Source organism: Bos taurus, chromosome 13 (genome assembly GCF_002263795.3).
Source record: "Bos taurus isolate L1 Dominette 01449 registration number 42190680 breed Hereford chromosome 13, ARS-UCD2.0, whole genome shotgun sequence".
Lineage (NCBI taxonomy): Eukaryota > Metazoa > Chordata > Mammalia > Artiodactyla > Bovidae > Bos > Bos taurus.
Window position 1 is genome coordinate 39,407,067 of NC_037340.1, and position 15,357 is coordinate 39,422,423.

The 15,357-nt window shown below is 45.7% G+C and overlaps 1 protein-coding gene and 1 non-coding gene across 10 annotated transcripts in view; one reads left to right on the plus strand and one right to left on the minus strand.

Annotated features, from left to right (window-relative positions):
- RIN2 (Ras and Rab interactor 2) overlaps positions 1–15,357 on the plus strand; it is a 208,165-nt gene that overhangs the window by 41,711 nt on the left and 151,097 nt on the right. For 2 of the 9 annotated variants that reach the window (XM_025000739.2, XM_025000751.2), the window contains exon 1: positions 1,002–2,950. The exons of 3 other annotated variants lie outside the window; for them this stretch is intronic. In XM_025000739.2, coding sequence (XP_024856507.2) covers positions 2,805–2,950 — 146 coding nt within the window. In that variant the 5' untranslated portion in view covers positions 1,002–2,804. Of the gene's footprint in view, positions 1–662; positions 800–999; positions 2,951–15,357 lie in introns of those variants that run through there. 4 more of the 9 variants (XM_025000742.2, XM_059892714.1, XM_059892715.1 and 1 more) reach the window with 4 other exon arrangements.
- TRNAG-UCC (transfer RNA glycine (anticodon UCC)) lies at positions 1,004–1,076 on the minus strand. The gene has a single exon. It is a non-coding gene; the product is annotated as a tRNA-Gly (tRNA).

The following is a 15,357-nucleotide window of genomic DNA, read 5'->3' on the forward strand; positions in this document are numbered from 1 at the left end:
TGATGAGTGATCTCTTCAAGTCTTGGTAAATTACACATTTTGCTAAGTTGGTCAGAATAGAAAATAGTAGCATTAAATGCAGGATGCAGAGACTGAACCATCTGAGCCCCAAATGCTGGTTCTAATATTGCTTTGTTTTCACTGGCAAAGGGAGCTGCAGATGTGTGTTTAGGAGCTCACACAACGTATCATACAGTGCAGATTTCAGTTATTGGGTTAGCTCGACCCAAGAAGACTCCCAGACTTGGGAAAGTTAGACAAAAATAAAACATTTTCAGCCCTCACCCAGACTCTTTGCCTGGGGCTCAGATCCCTGGAACACGCAGACATGTATGATGGGAGTGGGGTGGTGACCGTGCCACCCTCTCTCCTTCCCTCCTCTTTTCTTCCCCACTGCTTCCACACAACTGACTTTGCCTTTTCACTGATTGGTGCCACTTTCCAAAATCAGTGACACTTTATTTCCTAACGTCTCCACTGATTATTACAGCTGTTCAAGAAACTCATTAGGTCACACAACACTCCCACCCAAAACATCCACCCAAAACCTTCCGCCCCACACAGTCGTCATTCACTCCATTTCCGGTCTAGCCTGACTTTAAAATCCACTTGGGAATAAATCAAATCCTATCCAAATAGTAACTTCATTTGATGGCTTGCAGGCTTGGTCACTGGAAAAGGACATGGCAACTCACTCTCGTTCTTGCCTGGAGAACCCTGTGGACAGAGGAGCCTGGCGAGGTCCATGAGGTTGCAAAGAGTTGGACACAACTGAGCCTGCCGGCACAAGCTTGTTCAGGTTTTCTTAATTAATTTGAATTCGTAATTATCCATGTAGCACCAATAAAGAAACTCATAATCTGTGCCCACATAGATTCTTATATATATTTTTAATACATATTTTCTAGTCATGATTCTGTTTTTACAATTTCAGTGTTTTGTTTTGGGAGGGTTTTTTTTTTTTTTTTTTTTTGGTCATCCCTTACGGCATGCAGGATCTTAGTTCCCTGACCAGGGATTGAACCCATGCCCTCTGCAGTGGAAGTGCAGAGTCCTAACCACAGGACCACCAGGGAAGTCCTCATGTGGATACTTAATTGCTCTTACTTTGAGTCTGAGTTCTGTGTCTCTCTTCAGAACCAGTGATTTCAGTGTTTCCAGTGATTCCCGGTGGATTGATCCCAGTGGCTTTGAGGTTTCTTGTTTGTTTTTTATTTCCTTGTTGATTGGATTCTACGGAGCCCCACGTCACTCCTTCATTTTACATTTCTAGATCCCTCATTATTGGAAAATTAAATGATGCCTACGGAGCCCCACGTCACTCCTTCATTTTACATTTCTAGATCCCTCATTATTGGAAAATTAAATGATGCTACTTGAGAGAAGGCTTAAATGAGGCCAGAATTCTCACTACAGAGAAAAAGTGCAGTTTGAGCGAAAGTTAACATTAAAAGTTTTCTACTATTCAACAAAAGTTAATGAAGGTATATAAAGGACTGTTTGAGATGGACAAATATTGTATTGGCTTCTTATTTTTTTGTAACAAGTACCAGCTTCACTAAAAAGAACTCATTTGTTTTTATATAACTACATTATGCACTGTACTGGTTCAGCTTTGCTGTAACTAATTTAATTAGGCTTTGTTTTGAAATTTGCCTTTTTTTTTTTTTTTCCTTCCTTGGACTTTTAAAAGCAGAAGTCACAGTGACATGCTCAGTGTGGCATTTGCTGATGTATAAGAGTGCGTGTGGTTTTAATTTCTGGTTGTTTTTTCTCCCTCAACCTTTTCCTCTAGTTAATGTGAATCACATTGTATTTTCCACTCCTGGACACTGATTCATAGCCATCCACTTCCTCCCAAGCTCAGCAAACCACCAGGTCCTCTGGGAAATGGATTAGTCACAGCCCAGCCAGGCACCTTGCGTGCCATGGTCGGTATTAGCTCCAACAGTCATGCGTTTAGGAGGAAAAGGTAAAAACTGCTGCACCATCTTCCTTTGGGGAAGGAATAAGGCCTTAGTTTAGGGGGGGTCTGTATGGCCTGTCACACTCCTTGGCTTCATCTCTACAATACAGCACACAGGCAGGTTAGAAAGACAGAGGTCTCATTTGGTTCAGAAGCTTTTCAGGCGCCCTGAGGAAACAGACATCAGATTTGATCAGGGCCCCATCCCTGGGGCACATGTGTAGTGTTTGTGAATAGGCTGAATCTTAATATATGGATGCAATTTTGAAAAATTTGGAACAGATTTATTTATGTCCAACATGTTTTTATCAAATTCACTTGAGTCTAATTTCAGAACATTTTAAGGCCAGGGATTTTTCTTCATAGGCCAGACTTATAAAGACATTCCCAAGATCATGCCTTAATTATATCAGTAATTGTTGCTAGGTTTCAACTTACATTTAGCAACATTGATTGACAGCCTTGACCACCAGTCCCCACTTAATACAGCCTGACCTAAGGGTGTTATGGCTGTGACATCTACAATTGGGAGAATTCTTTAATTTTTCTGTTCTGAGTGAAGCCTCTTCAAGTTTAAGAGACTGGAGCAACTGAAGAGCAGGGACCCATGGTTAAGCAGTTTGATAAACTGAACAAGGTAACAGAAGATCATGTTCTGGTCTGAGCCCCAGGTGGCTTTGGGGAGCTGTGTTTGCACCTGATTGTTTCTGTCAGTCTATTAGCATTCGTGGCAGGAGGTAGAAAGGCCAACCCCTAACACTGCTCCCAGGTGAGGGCTGGGTGTGGTGGCCCTGTGGTCAGAACTGGGTCACACAAACAAAGCCTGAGCAAATATTAGATGAATGTACAGGAAGTACAAGTCCTTAACCTTCGCAGTGAGAAGGATCACCAGCCCTGTTTCCCCGGGATGACGGAGCTCTCGTCTGGAGGTTCGGCTTTTGTCTGTCCTGTTGATGATCTGGAGCCTGGGGAATCCAGAACACGGTAACCCTCCTGCTCAGTTAGAAATTAAGTGTTAGCGTGTGGGTGAGGCATTCAGGAGAGTCATGTGCTACACTGACTCTGATGCTGGTGGATAGGTAGCAACCTCTGGGTCTCCCCTTCTTCACTGGTGGAATCAGAGTAGGGCTGCTCTACCTGGTGGGCAGGATGCTGTGTGGAAGAGGGTGCTGGGGACCCCACTGGGAAAAAGCACCACAGCTGGTGTCAGTGTCTGCAGTATCAGGGAGAGAGGAGGCGGCCAATACCTGCCGTCCACATGTTCAGCGAGCTCTCAGCTCCCCTTGGCCAGCAGCTCCCTCAGGTGTGACTTGTGACAAGTCTAGAAGCCCTACTTGTTATTAACATCATAAATCACTAGCTAGCCTGAGCCCTGGCCAGAAAGTGATTTAGGCATGACTCTTCAGTCTTGCTCTGTCTGACTTACTTCCCTTAGTATGATAATCTTTAGTTCCATCCATGTTGCTGCAATGGTGTTGTTTCATTCTTTTTTATGGCTGAGTAATATTCCATTGTATATATGTACTGTGTCTTCTTTATCCACTGCTCTGTCAGCGGACACTTAGATTCCTTCCATGTCTTGACTGCTATGAATATTGCTGCTATGAACATAGAGGTACCAGTGTCTTTTCAAGTTAGAGTTTTCTCCAGATATGTGCCCAGTAATGGAATTGCTGGATCATATGGTAGCTCTATTTTTAGTGTTTTAAGGAACCCCCTTACTGTTCTCCATAGTGAACTTACAATTCCACTAATAGTGTAGGCGTGAATGTTCAGCTGTGATGATCTTGTCACTCGTGCTTCGGACAGGAAAGAAGAGCAGTTGGTGTCAATGTGATTTCCATAATGTTTGTTCTCTTTAGCCTTTTCTTTAGTCCGTATTTTAGCTGTTTTGCAGGACTTAATTTAGAGATCTAATTGGACCTGCTGTGAGCTGGTCCCAGGACATGGCTGCAGATGCTTGAGCGGAATCCTCAGGCTTAAGTTCAGATTTCATCCTTGCCATCTGTGGGTCATCCTGCCTATGCCAACACTGTCTCTCCAGCCTTGACCATGCGCCCAAGCTCCAGAGTCACATCCAACTCTCTTGGTCACCTCCACCCACAGCCTCTTCCAATTTAACTGCGCCAAAATTCATCTGTTTCATTTCTCCCACTATACCTGCTGTTCTTCTGGGTGCTGTATATTGGTGAATTGTACCACCTTCTATCCAAGTTTCTTGCACATTGAACCTGAAACTTCCCTGGGACTCCCTTTCCTCTACCCACCTCCCACAGGTATCAAGTCTTGACCCTTTAAATAGGATCTCACCCATATGCTCCACCCTTTGCATGGATCAGCCTTCCACCTCCCACCCTGGGTGGCCCCCTGAAGTGTCACCTACTGCTCAGAGGTATTCAGTGGTATCTCATCATCACCCAGATGGTCAAATCCTCATTAGCTGGCATGGCCTACAAGATGGTCTGTTCTGTGCAAAGCCAGTTCCCCTTCCACAGAACCCTTGGTGCCCTAGCAATAGTGAGCAAGATTGAATTTATAGGGACTTCCCTGGTGGTCCAGTGGTTAAAACTCTGCATTCCCTGGAGGGGGCCTGGGTTCAGTCCCCACTTAGAGAACTAAGATCCCACATGCTGCATAGCATGGCCAAAAAAAAAAGAGAAGACTCTGAAGAGGATATATATGTATATGTATAACTGATTCACTTTGCTGTATGGCAGAAACTAACACACTGTAAAGCAACTATATTCCAATTTTTAAAAAAAATTGGATTTATGGTCTCCCCAAAGCACTTGCTCATCCCTTGCTTCTGAAGGGCATTTCTCATGCTCTTCTCTCTGACAGGAACCCCTTCCACTGTCTACTCATCCTTCGAGACTCAACTCTGAGGTTGCCGTCTTTGTAGAACCATCCTGGTCTTTCTCAGAAGACTTCACACATTTTATCTTCTGTCACCATTGTGCTGCTCACAGATCCCAATTTTAACAGTAATCATGTGAATGTCTGGGGGCAGAGGGTAGCTTTTTTTTTTTTGTCCATCCTATGGGGCCAATTTTCAGAATTGCAGGATCTTAGTTCCCCGACCAGAGATTGAACTCCAGTCCATGGCAGTGAAAACAGTGAGTCCTAACCACTGGACCACCAGGAATTCCCTGCATTAGTAATTTTGTATTCTTTCCCATAACAGAGGCTTCCCAAATAGAATAAGCCTCAGGCTCCCTAAAACCTGGATCTGTCCCTGCTGGACTTAGTAACAATTACAGGAGCCTCTTAGGATCTCAGGAAGAGAGATTTTTGCAAGTTCTGGCTGTCAGGGACACAGCAGGAGCCAAGTAGAAGAAAAAATGGCCTTTTACAGTTTTTAAAAAATGAACTCAGACATCAGTTACAAAAACTCAGGTCCCATCAATCATTTCCAAAGTGCAAACAACCATGTAGTGACCATCCTCCTAAACCACCAAGGTCTCCCCACAGTCTGGGGTGGGCCTCGGGTTCTGATGGCCTCTCTGTGGCCCCCTTCTCCAGAGACCTGTTCTTGGTGACACTTAGAAGGACAGACCCTGCAGGAAAGGCCAGTCATCGACTGGCAGATGTGGGTATAGAAGACAGGTCCTGCCTCCAGTGGGATAAATATGGTTCCATTCATGTTATAGAGCTGCCTGTGGGGTCAGGCCAAGGCCAGATTTAACCGCGGGCACAGGCTTGCTGGGCTCTTTATCCTTCCCCCTCTGCCTTCCTCACCCCCAAGACACTCCCAGCAAGCCGTGTGCACCTGAATCCCCATCCTGGGCTCTACTTCTGGGGAATCTGGTTGAGGACTAAGCTGTTTTCATCTCCAAATGCTTGAGCAGCCTGTGCTTGACCTTCTAGCAGTGGCTCTGGGCCTTCCAGGACAGCTCGGATCATCTGATGGTCTTACCTAGGCTGAGCCCAGTAGGTTGAACCTATTTGTAACGAGATGACCCACCTGCCCCATCCTTCCCCGCTTCCCAGTCTTCCCTGGGAAACCCTTCTCAGGCAGTCAGCTCATCCTTGTGTGGCCAGGCTTCTGTTCTCTCACCTCCTGGTTTCTCTCCTCACCTCGTCTGATGTGGCAGAATCCCTGCATAGGTGCCCACTGAACTGAGCCCCATGTTCTCTGTGAGAGCCAGGGACTCATGGAACAGGACTTGCTGCAACAAAGAAATGGCTTCTGCGTGTGTGCACACTAAGTCATATCTGACTCTTTGCGACCCCATGGACTGTAACCCACCAGACTCCTCTGTCCATGGGGTTCTCCAGGCAAGAATACTGGAGTGGGTTGCCATGCCCTCCTCCAAGGGGTCTTCCCAACCTAGGGATCAAACTCGTGTCTCTTAGGTCTCCTGCATTGGCAGGCGTGTTCTTTACCAGCAGCACCACCTGGATAGCCCTAGAAATGGCTTACCTGAGCCCGTGTGCAATGGGGACTCAGGCACTTTCGTCATCTTGCACAGTCAGTTCAACCGGAGTCCCTTCCACGTGTGCACTCGGTTGTCTTCTCTAGCACGCTCCCCAGTGATGCATTCTGTCCCCCTGCTCGAAGGAGTTCACATTGATTTTTCCCAAACATCATTTTGTGAGCCTGTGGTCTCAGCCAGTTGAGTGGTTTTTTGTATCTCAGTGATGTCATCTGGTTCCATTTTTTCCAAAGCATGTTACAGACACCAGTAGAGACAGCCCAGAAGATTTTTCAGTGGTTCTCAGATGAGCATTTTTATACTTTCACTTCATTGTTTAATTCTTACGAACCTAATTTATAGTATAAAATATAATTAACACATCAAATACATAGCTTCTTTTTAAAAAAAAAAACAGTTTAAAATTAATCAAAGAAAAACCCGTGTGTACACAGTGATAAGAATTACGAAGGCATTTCTCTCAAGACTGAGATTTAGAAAACACTGGCTTAGAAGATTTACCACTTCTCTCTGCTTTAAACTTAACCTTGATGCAATCCTTTTTCTAGTTTACCTTTTGAGTAAATACCCTAAACAGAATGGCCATGGAAAGAAATGTGGGGCCTGCTCCTGTGTGATCGTGATTTATCAACGGGGGCTCTGGGCGTGTGGACATGTGACTACTGTTTTGTCATCCTCTTACACACAATGTTCCATCTTACTAAAAAGGTGTCATTATTTGTCAGCTCCTTTTTTGCAATTCAGATCCATGGCTAACAGGTTCATTTTTTATTTTATTTATTTATTTTACTGATTTCCTAGTCTAATAGCCCTACCAAAAACATAGTGTCACTGAGTGACAGACCTTGTCTTTGGAAATCAAGCTGACCCTGGGGGTGAGCACTTTTGCCCAAAGATAGACCATTTTGCTAGTAACCGCAGTTAAAGTCATGTACAAGATGGCCCCCAAGCTCACACCTTAGAGGCAAGAGTCAGCTTCCTTCTCTGGTCTTGAAACCAGGGTCCATGTTACCTACCAGCCTTGCCCCAGCACCTCTTCAGTTCTCTGTGAATGCTGGACGATGACCACAAATAATCTCATGTGCAGTTTAGTTTTAATCACAGCCTGGCACCTGCTCCCTCCAGGCTGGGAAATGGATGTGCCAGTGGAACACCCAGACACCCTCTTACAGCTGCTCTGTGACCTTGAGGATCCCGTGCTCCTTGTTAATGCTGGTCTCCTTCTCCGAGTCCCAAAGTCTTACTTCTTTATTTGTTGGTATCATGGGTATTAGGGTTTCTCTGGTAGCTCAGCTGCTAAAGAATCCTCTTGCAGTGCAGGAGACCTGGGTTCAAACCCTGGGTTTGGAAGATCCCCTGGAGGAGGGCGTGGCAACCCACCCCAGTATTCTTGCCTGGAGAATCCCCATGGACAGAGGTGCCCCGAGGGCTACAGTCTATGGGGTCACGAAGAGTCAGACACGACTGAGCAGCTAAGCACACATCATGGGTATTAAACACTCCAGTGGAGAGGAGTTGAGTAGGTGTGTTTTGCTTTTGTTCTGCTGCTGGTCAACCTTCTCTTGTTTCAAAAAAGAACCTCTAAAAAATTATTTGATGATTTTCTTTAGCTCTGTTTGCAAGACACCCTTTCTTGGGGTTTAGGTTTATAGACGCTACTCACTTACATCTGTCTCTGCCTCAAAGCTTTCCTCATAGCTTGTCCCTTCTAGCTCTGAGTTCACTTCAGAGTTGTCTGTGCAGTCACGTCAGCTTACTGTGATTCTTCTACATCTCTGCTAATTATTTAGTTGTGTTTGTAGTGTCAGACCCCATTTTCAAGAATGGCTCACCTTAGTTGAGAAGGAGGACATATATTTTTTTTTTTAGATGTCAGCTCACCTTTCAGCATTTTGAGGTCTCTGCTCATGAACTACAGATTCTCAGCTGGACTGGGTTTCTCATTCCCGGCTGCCATGAGCATAAAGATGATGTGAACGTCTTCTCTCCATACCCATCACTTCCACTTCTCGAATCACTTCCTCCTCATTAATTGGAAATAAGTCAAGACTAGCAGCCGCTCCCGCTGCTTTCTCAACCTTCTGAGGCCTGGATCTGTCAGCCAGTTAGGCCAAGGGTGTGTCATGCACAGTTTCGATCATAGTGACACGATGAGAACGTGTGGGCACGGTGGAATCCCCACCAGTTATGTCTTCGATGTTTCTTCCTGATTCCTGTAGCAGCGCTACGCATTCATTTCCCACATTTGGCAGTGGCTGTGATGTCCTGCTGTTACTGTATCACTTTTCTCTGTTCATCCCCGTTTTTTTCCCCACATGAGAACTGGGGCAGACATGCATATAGAGTTATTTGTTATTGACTTACGGCGACAGCTTACTGACTCTCCAAACCAACCAAACAAAAGCCTACTCCTTATGAACAGACCATGGTGCATGGCATCTCCCTTTGTCGAAATCTAACCAGAGCCTGGTTCCTGTGGTCCCCCTGCCTTCCGTGAGCTTTTGCTGAATTGTCATATCCTCCATGGCCCCAGATCCAGTTTTGCTTTTCCCAAATTCTACTGTGTTGGCAACCAGACTGGCCCAACCAGCTACATTGCCTCAGGCTCCCTTTGCTAACTGGGTCTGTGCTGGGTTTGGCCAGTGTGAGCACTGATGGGTATTAGAGTGGAAGGAAGAGAAAAACCAAGGCAATTGATCAACCTTGGTGCATTAGTGATTTAGATTTGTGCCTCTGCAAAATTTCAGATTACCTGGGTTTGTTGTTCAGTCCTTTAGTCATGTCAGACTCTTTGTGACCCCATAGACTGCAGCAGACCAGGCTTCCCTGTCCTGCATTATCTCCTGCAGTTTGCTCAAACTTAATGTCTGTTCAGTCAGTGATGCCATCCAACCATCTCATTCTCTACCGTCCCTTCTCCTGCTGCCTTCAGTCTTTCCCAGCATCAGGATCTTTTCCAATGAGTGAGCTCTTTGCATCAGATGGCCTAAGTATTGGAGCTTCAGCTTCAGCATTAGTCCTTCCAATGCAGAATAGTTACATCTGCAAATGGGAGGTCCATGAGTGCTAAGGGCTATTGAAATTACCCATCAGAGGCTGAGAAGCAGCGCTGGAGAGAGGGTTAGGAAGAGCACATAGGCAGACAACATCGTGCCGGACACACTAGGAAGAAGAAAGGTAAACGGGTCTGGAGACCTGGAGTTGTAGGGCGCGAGATGGGGATTTGTTGGGTAGGACTGCAGAACAAAAGGCATGCTAGACGAGGTGGAACAAAATAGATTGGGTCCAAAAGAGGTCATAGTTCTCTTTCCACTGGTGTGGGCATCAGGAAATGTAGCGGTCAGGTTTTCAGATGCTTGCACTGCATCACCCCTAGCTGGTTGATGCAGGAAGCCATGTTGAGGAGCAGAGTTCTCGGAAACCTAGGATGGATTCAGGAGTGGGTTGGGCTTCCCAGGTGACTCCCTGAAGAACACATCATAATCAGCCCGCCAAGGGTCAGGAAGCTGGTGACTCAGGGGACCCTTCCCCCACTGACACTCAGGCCACACCTGCTCTGCCCCGTTCTGGATCCTGCCTCTTTCTCCATATCCCTCCGTTCCCGGCAAAGCCTTGCAGGAGCCGGTCTGCTTGGCAGAACCCAAGTCAAACGACTGTGGCCCAGGAGCACGGAAGCCAGGAAATAAGGGTTTGAATGTTTAATTTTTTTCATTCTCTGTTGGAAAAACTGCCTTTACTCTGTAAGATGTTACTGATGCGAGGAGTATGGTTAGAGTTCTGGGGCATCCATGGAGGACAGGTGTCCACTTCAGGAGGGAACTTATTTCTTAAAGGATGGAGTGTAGTGAGATGTCATTCCCTTTAAGCTGCCGCATCCAAACACCAGGAACTGGGTGGGCGACAAACAACAGGAATTTACTGCTCACAACTGTAGAGGCTGGCAGTCTCAGATCAGGGCAGCTTGGACGGATGAGGGTCTTCCTGGTTGCTGGTTTCTGTCCCGTCCTCATGTGGTGGGAGGGACTAGAGGGCTCTATGAGGCCTTCTTTGCAAAGGGTACTAATTCCACTCATGGGGTCTCTGCTTTTATGACCTGATCACCTCCCAAGGGCTCCACCTCCTAACTCTACCACCTTGGGCATTAAATTTTCAGCATGAGTCTTGAGACAGACATTCAGATATTGGAGCCTTTGGAACAAGTCCTGGCATGTGGGGAGCTTTGTGTTAAGTGACTGTTGCTGCTGCTGCTGCTGCTAAATCACTTCAGTCGTGTCCGACTCTGTGCGATCCCAGAGACGGCAGTCCACCAGGCTGCCCCGTCCCTGGGATTCTCCAGGCAAGAACACTGGAGTGGGTTGCCATTTCCTTCTCCAATGCATGAAAGTGGAAAGTGAAAGTGAAGTCGCTCAGTCGTGTCCGACTCTTAGCGACCCCATGGCCTGCAGCCTTCCAGGCTCCTCCTTCCATGGGATTTTCCAGGCAAGAGTACTGGAGTGGGGTGCCATTGCCTTCTCCGAAGTGACTGCTACTATTATTATTATCAACTGTCAGGCATAGTGTTTGTACAGTAGAACCAATAAACACATTTAAAAATGTATGCCCTGGAAGATATGACATAAAATGTTGTCATTTAACTTTCTTTATGTATTTGTTTTATCTACTGTAACATCTGCAGGATAAAGCTCTTCTATTTCTTTATCCTCCCTAGAACATCTTCTGTATATACAAGCTCACAGTACATGTTCAATAAATGTTTGCTGAATGAACAACGAATTCAAAACATCAGAGAAATTATACTGATATGATCTTCAGTACCAGATGGGCTTGACCTTATCTTTGAAATAAATTCATAAAAGGTTCCCAGTCTGCCTTTCCTAGAAAAGTTATGCATACTTATTTTTCCACTATTTCATAATGAAAAATCAAACAAAGTCAAAAGAATTTTTCAGTGAACCTAAATGTTTGCTGAATAAACAACGAATTCAAAACATCAGAGAAATTATACTGATATGATCTTCAGTACCAGATGGGCTTGACCTTAGCTTTGAAATAAATTCACAAAAGGTTCCCAGTCTGCCTTTCCTAGAAAGGTTATGCATACTTATTTTTCCACTATTTCATAATAAAAAATCAAACAAAGTCAAAAGAATTTTTCAGTGAACCCCCGTATACACACTGCCTAGATTCTATCATTGTATGTGTGCTTGGTTCTCAGTTGTAGCCCACCAGGATCCTCTGTCCGTGGGATTTTCCAACCCACAAGAATACTAGAGCAGTTTGCTATTTCCTCCTCCAGGGGATCTTCCCAACCCAGGGATTGAACCTGTGTCTATTGCGTCTTCTTCATTGGCAGAAGGTTCTTTAGCACTGCACCATCTGGGAAGCCCAGATTCTACCATGAACGTTCTACAATACTTATTTTATCACATTTATCCTTCTCTACAACTTGTTTTGATCCATTTCATCCTTACACTTTTGCGGCCATGAGAAGGCAGATTTCCAGCTAAAGGGGACATGATTGACCATAGCGCCAACCACTGCGCTCTGTAATCTGTCGCCAAGTCTCCCAGCCAGTGACTGACCCAGCAGGGATACTGTGTCAGGCCCATTGCTGAGAGACAAGGAACCCCTGGTGATAGTCATTACTGCTTCCATCAGCCCTTGGGGCCTCCCCAGCCTTCCTCAGGCTGCACAGCATCCTAGGGTATACCTCTCTGCTCCCTTCCATCCCTCTCTGCTTCACCGGATGAGACCTGCATCCCGGCTGGGTGACCCTCCCCTCCTCCTGCTTCTTCCTCCTCTCCCCACACAGTGGGGAGCTCCCTCTAAGACATTCCCTCCCACTCTAAGACAGTCTTTGCACAGTGGATCCTGTGTGCATATCTTCATCTCAGAGGACCTGGACTAACACCTTTGTCCTGTGAGCAGAACTGTTTTTATCTTCGTTTTACAGGTGAGGAAACCGAGGGTTGTAACTTGCAAAGGTCACAGAGCTGAACTGGAATTCTGACTGGTGTCTCTGGCAACATCCTATTTCTAAGAAGATGATGCTCCTGGTTGGGTCTGGAATGTTATAAGTTGGGAAAGGCAGCATCTAGGGGTTATAACTGATGATGACGACAACTCAGTGGTGCAGGCGCTCTTCATCCGGTTTAATTCACACAACAACCTTGTAGGTTGCTATTATTACTTCCACCCACATCGCACACCTGCTAAAAGGCAGAGCTGGCTCCTCCCCTGTGGCTCCCCTTTGGGGTCTTACACTTGACCTGCTGTGCTGCCACACTACTATAGAGAGCTCTGGTATTTAGGACCTGCCCCTTGGCTTCCCTGGTGGCTCAGACGGTAAAGCGTCTGCCTGCAATGTGGGAGACCTGGGTTCAATTCCTGGGTCGGGAAGGTCCCCTGGAGAAGGAAATGGCAATCCACTCCAGCACCCTTGCCTAAAAAATCCCATGGACAGAGGAGCCTGATAGGCTACAGTCCATGGGATTGCAAACAGTCGGACAAGACTGAGTGACTTCACTTTCACTTTCCTTGAAGACAGAAGGCACGGAGAAGAGCAGTGCTGGAAGGGATGTGTGGTTGGGTTGGATGGGGCCAGATCTTATGGAAAGATCCCAGTGTACTGTATCGTGTTTGAGGGCATGGCTGGGCTTTCCTGGGAGTCCTGCTTAACTGAAGTAAGAAACCTGGTGCCTAGGGCCCCGGGGATGTGGGGAAAGGCAGGTGGGCAGCAGAAGCATGACTGGGGATTGATCAGGACCCTCCTGATAATAAGCTGCCTGGGCTGCTCAGAGTGCCATGGATGGTCAAGCTTGGTTGTGCATCAGCCATGTCCTGTATTTTCTGCATTCTGATGTGTTAACATCTGGGGTCCTGCTGACTCTGAATTGAGTAACATCCCAGAAACAGTAAACCATTCACCCAGTGAGAGCATCTTTGAAATGCAGACTGACCCATCCGGAGCCCACAACTCCACCACCTCCTCTATGGGCCTCTCCCACTCTGGACCACTGTTCTCCCAGTCCTGACCACCCCAGGGCCAGGAAGTAGATGGACCACTAAGGACAGCTGCTATTCCCAGAGCCCACTGAAATTACTCAAGGTAGCCAATTCTCAGCCTACCTACCCTCCTCACCTGTATCTCCCCATGGAAACCACAGGCAAGACTCTAGAAACGGTGGTTTCCCGTCTCCCTCTGCCTCCTGACTGGCCTAGTGCCTGGCCCACCATGTGGTCCCCACAGTGATGGAAGCTGAGGGCACCCCTTGCCAATCCCCTGGTCACTGCCTGAGCACCGTGCCGGGAACCAGCAGGCCTGGGTTGGGTTGTATGGCTGTCTGGGGTGACAGACACGCCCCCTTACCCTGCACACCCAGAGGGAGATGTGAGCTCTGTACCAAGCGTGTTCAGGACAGACCATGGGTTGAAACATGGCCACTCCCTATTCGTGTGATGTCATCCCATGATGCCATCGTTTTGCACACTCCCACTCCGTCCTGTGCTCTACTGGGCAAAGTGGATTAAAGAATGAATGCGAATGCCTTCCCAACCACATGGATGGAACTTGAGGATATTGTGCTGAGTAAAATAAGTCAGAGGGAGAAAGACAAGTGCTATACTGTCTGACATAGAGAAATTAAAACAAAAAACCAAGCTCAGAAGCCACCTTTGGGTGGTTCCTAGAGGCTGGAGGTGGGGTGTGGGGTGTGGGAAGTGGGTGAAAGGAGTCAAAATGTACGAACGTCCAGTTATAAAATAAGTTATGGGATGCTGTACTGCACAGTGACTGTAATTAGTAATACTGTACTGCAGGTTTGAAAGATGCCAAGAGAGTAAGTCTTAAAAGTTCTCATCACAAGAAAAGAATTCTGTGACTGTGTATGGTGGTGGATGTTAACTAGACTTATTGTGATCATTTTGCAATATAAGTGAATAGTGAATCCATGAGTGTTAGTTGCTCAGTTGTGTCCGACTCTTTGCGACCCCATGGACTATAGCCCACCAGGCTCTTCTGTCCATGGAATTTTCCAGGCCAGAATACTGGAGTGGGTTGCCATGCCCTCCTCCAGGGGATCTTCCTAACCCAAGGATCGAACCCAAGTCTCCCACATTGCAGGCAGATTCTTTACCGTCTGAGCCACTAAAACTATCATCGTATGTCAATTAGACCTAATTTAAAAATCACAATAAATTCAACCATAGGTATTTTTAAAAAAAAGAATAAATGTATTTAATGCCTCACCATGATACTGCTGAACATAATAGATTTAATTTTCTCCTTCCCCATTTCTTCCAGGTAAATTCTAGTTTCAGTTAAAGAAAATGAGAGTGAATTTGTAACTGACAGTTTTCTTATAGTATCACACCAAAGCTAGCAGGATTTATCCTCAACACTCAAATCAGCAAATTAAAAATTGCACTATGAAGAGATTTTTAATTCTCATTGTGTATCACCAGCTCATTCTTTGGAAAAACAGCTGATTCAGTTCAGCCTCATTCCTAAGTGTTGTGTTGGTATTTTAATTGGAATTACATTAAATCTCTACTAAATTAAAGAATGTTGTCATCTGGAGTATTTCTGGACTGCCAACAAGGAGACTGTGATATCTCTCCCCATGATTTAGATCTTTCTTCATTTTTCCATTAAGGTTACCTAATCTTAAATGGTTCTTATATTTATTGAATCAAATGATTCTTTTCTATTTAATTTTTATAGCTATTATGATTGGACAAGATAGTGAGTTTCTCTTCTGTTACTAAAATTGACACTGCAGTTGATTTTTCATTTATAGGTAAGATCCTGTAATTTTCCTGAACCCCTTCCCTCAAAAAAAATTTTTTGTTGATTTTTGTGCAACTTTAAGGCAATGCCAAAGAATGCTCAAACTATCGCACAATTGCACTCATCTCACAAGTTAGTAAAGTAATGTTTAAAATTCTCCAAGCCAG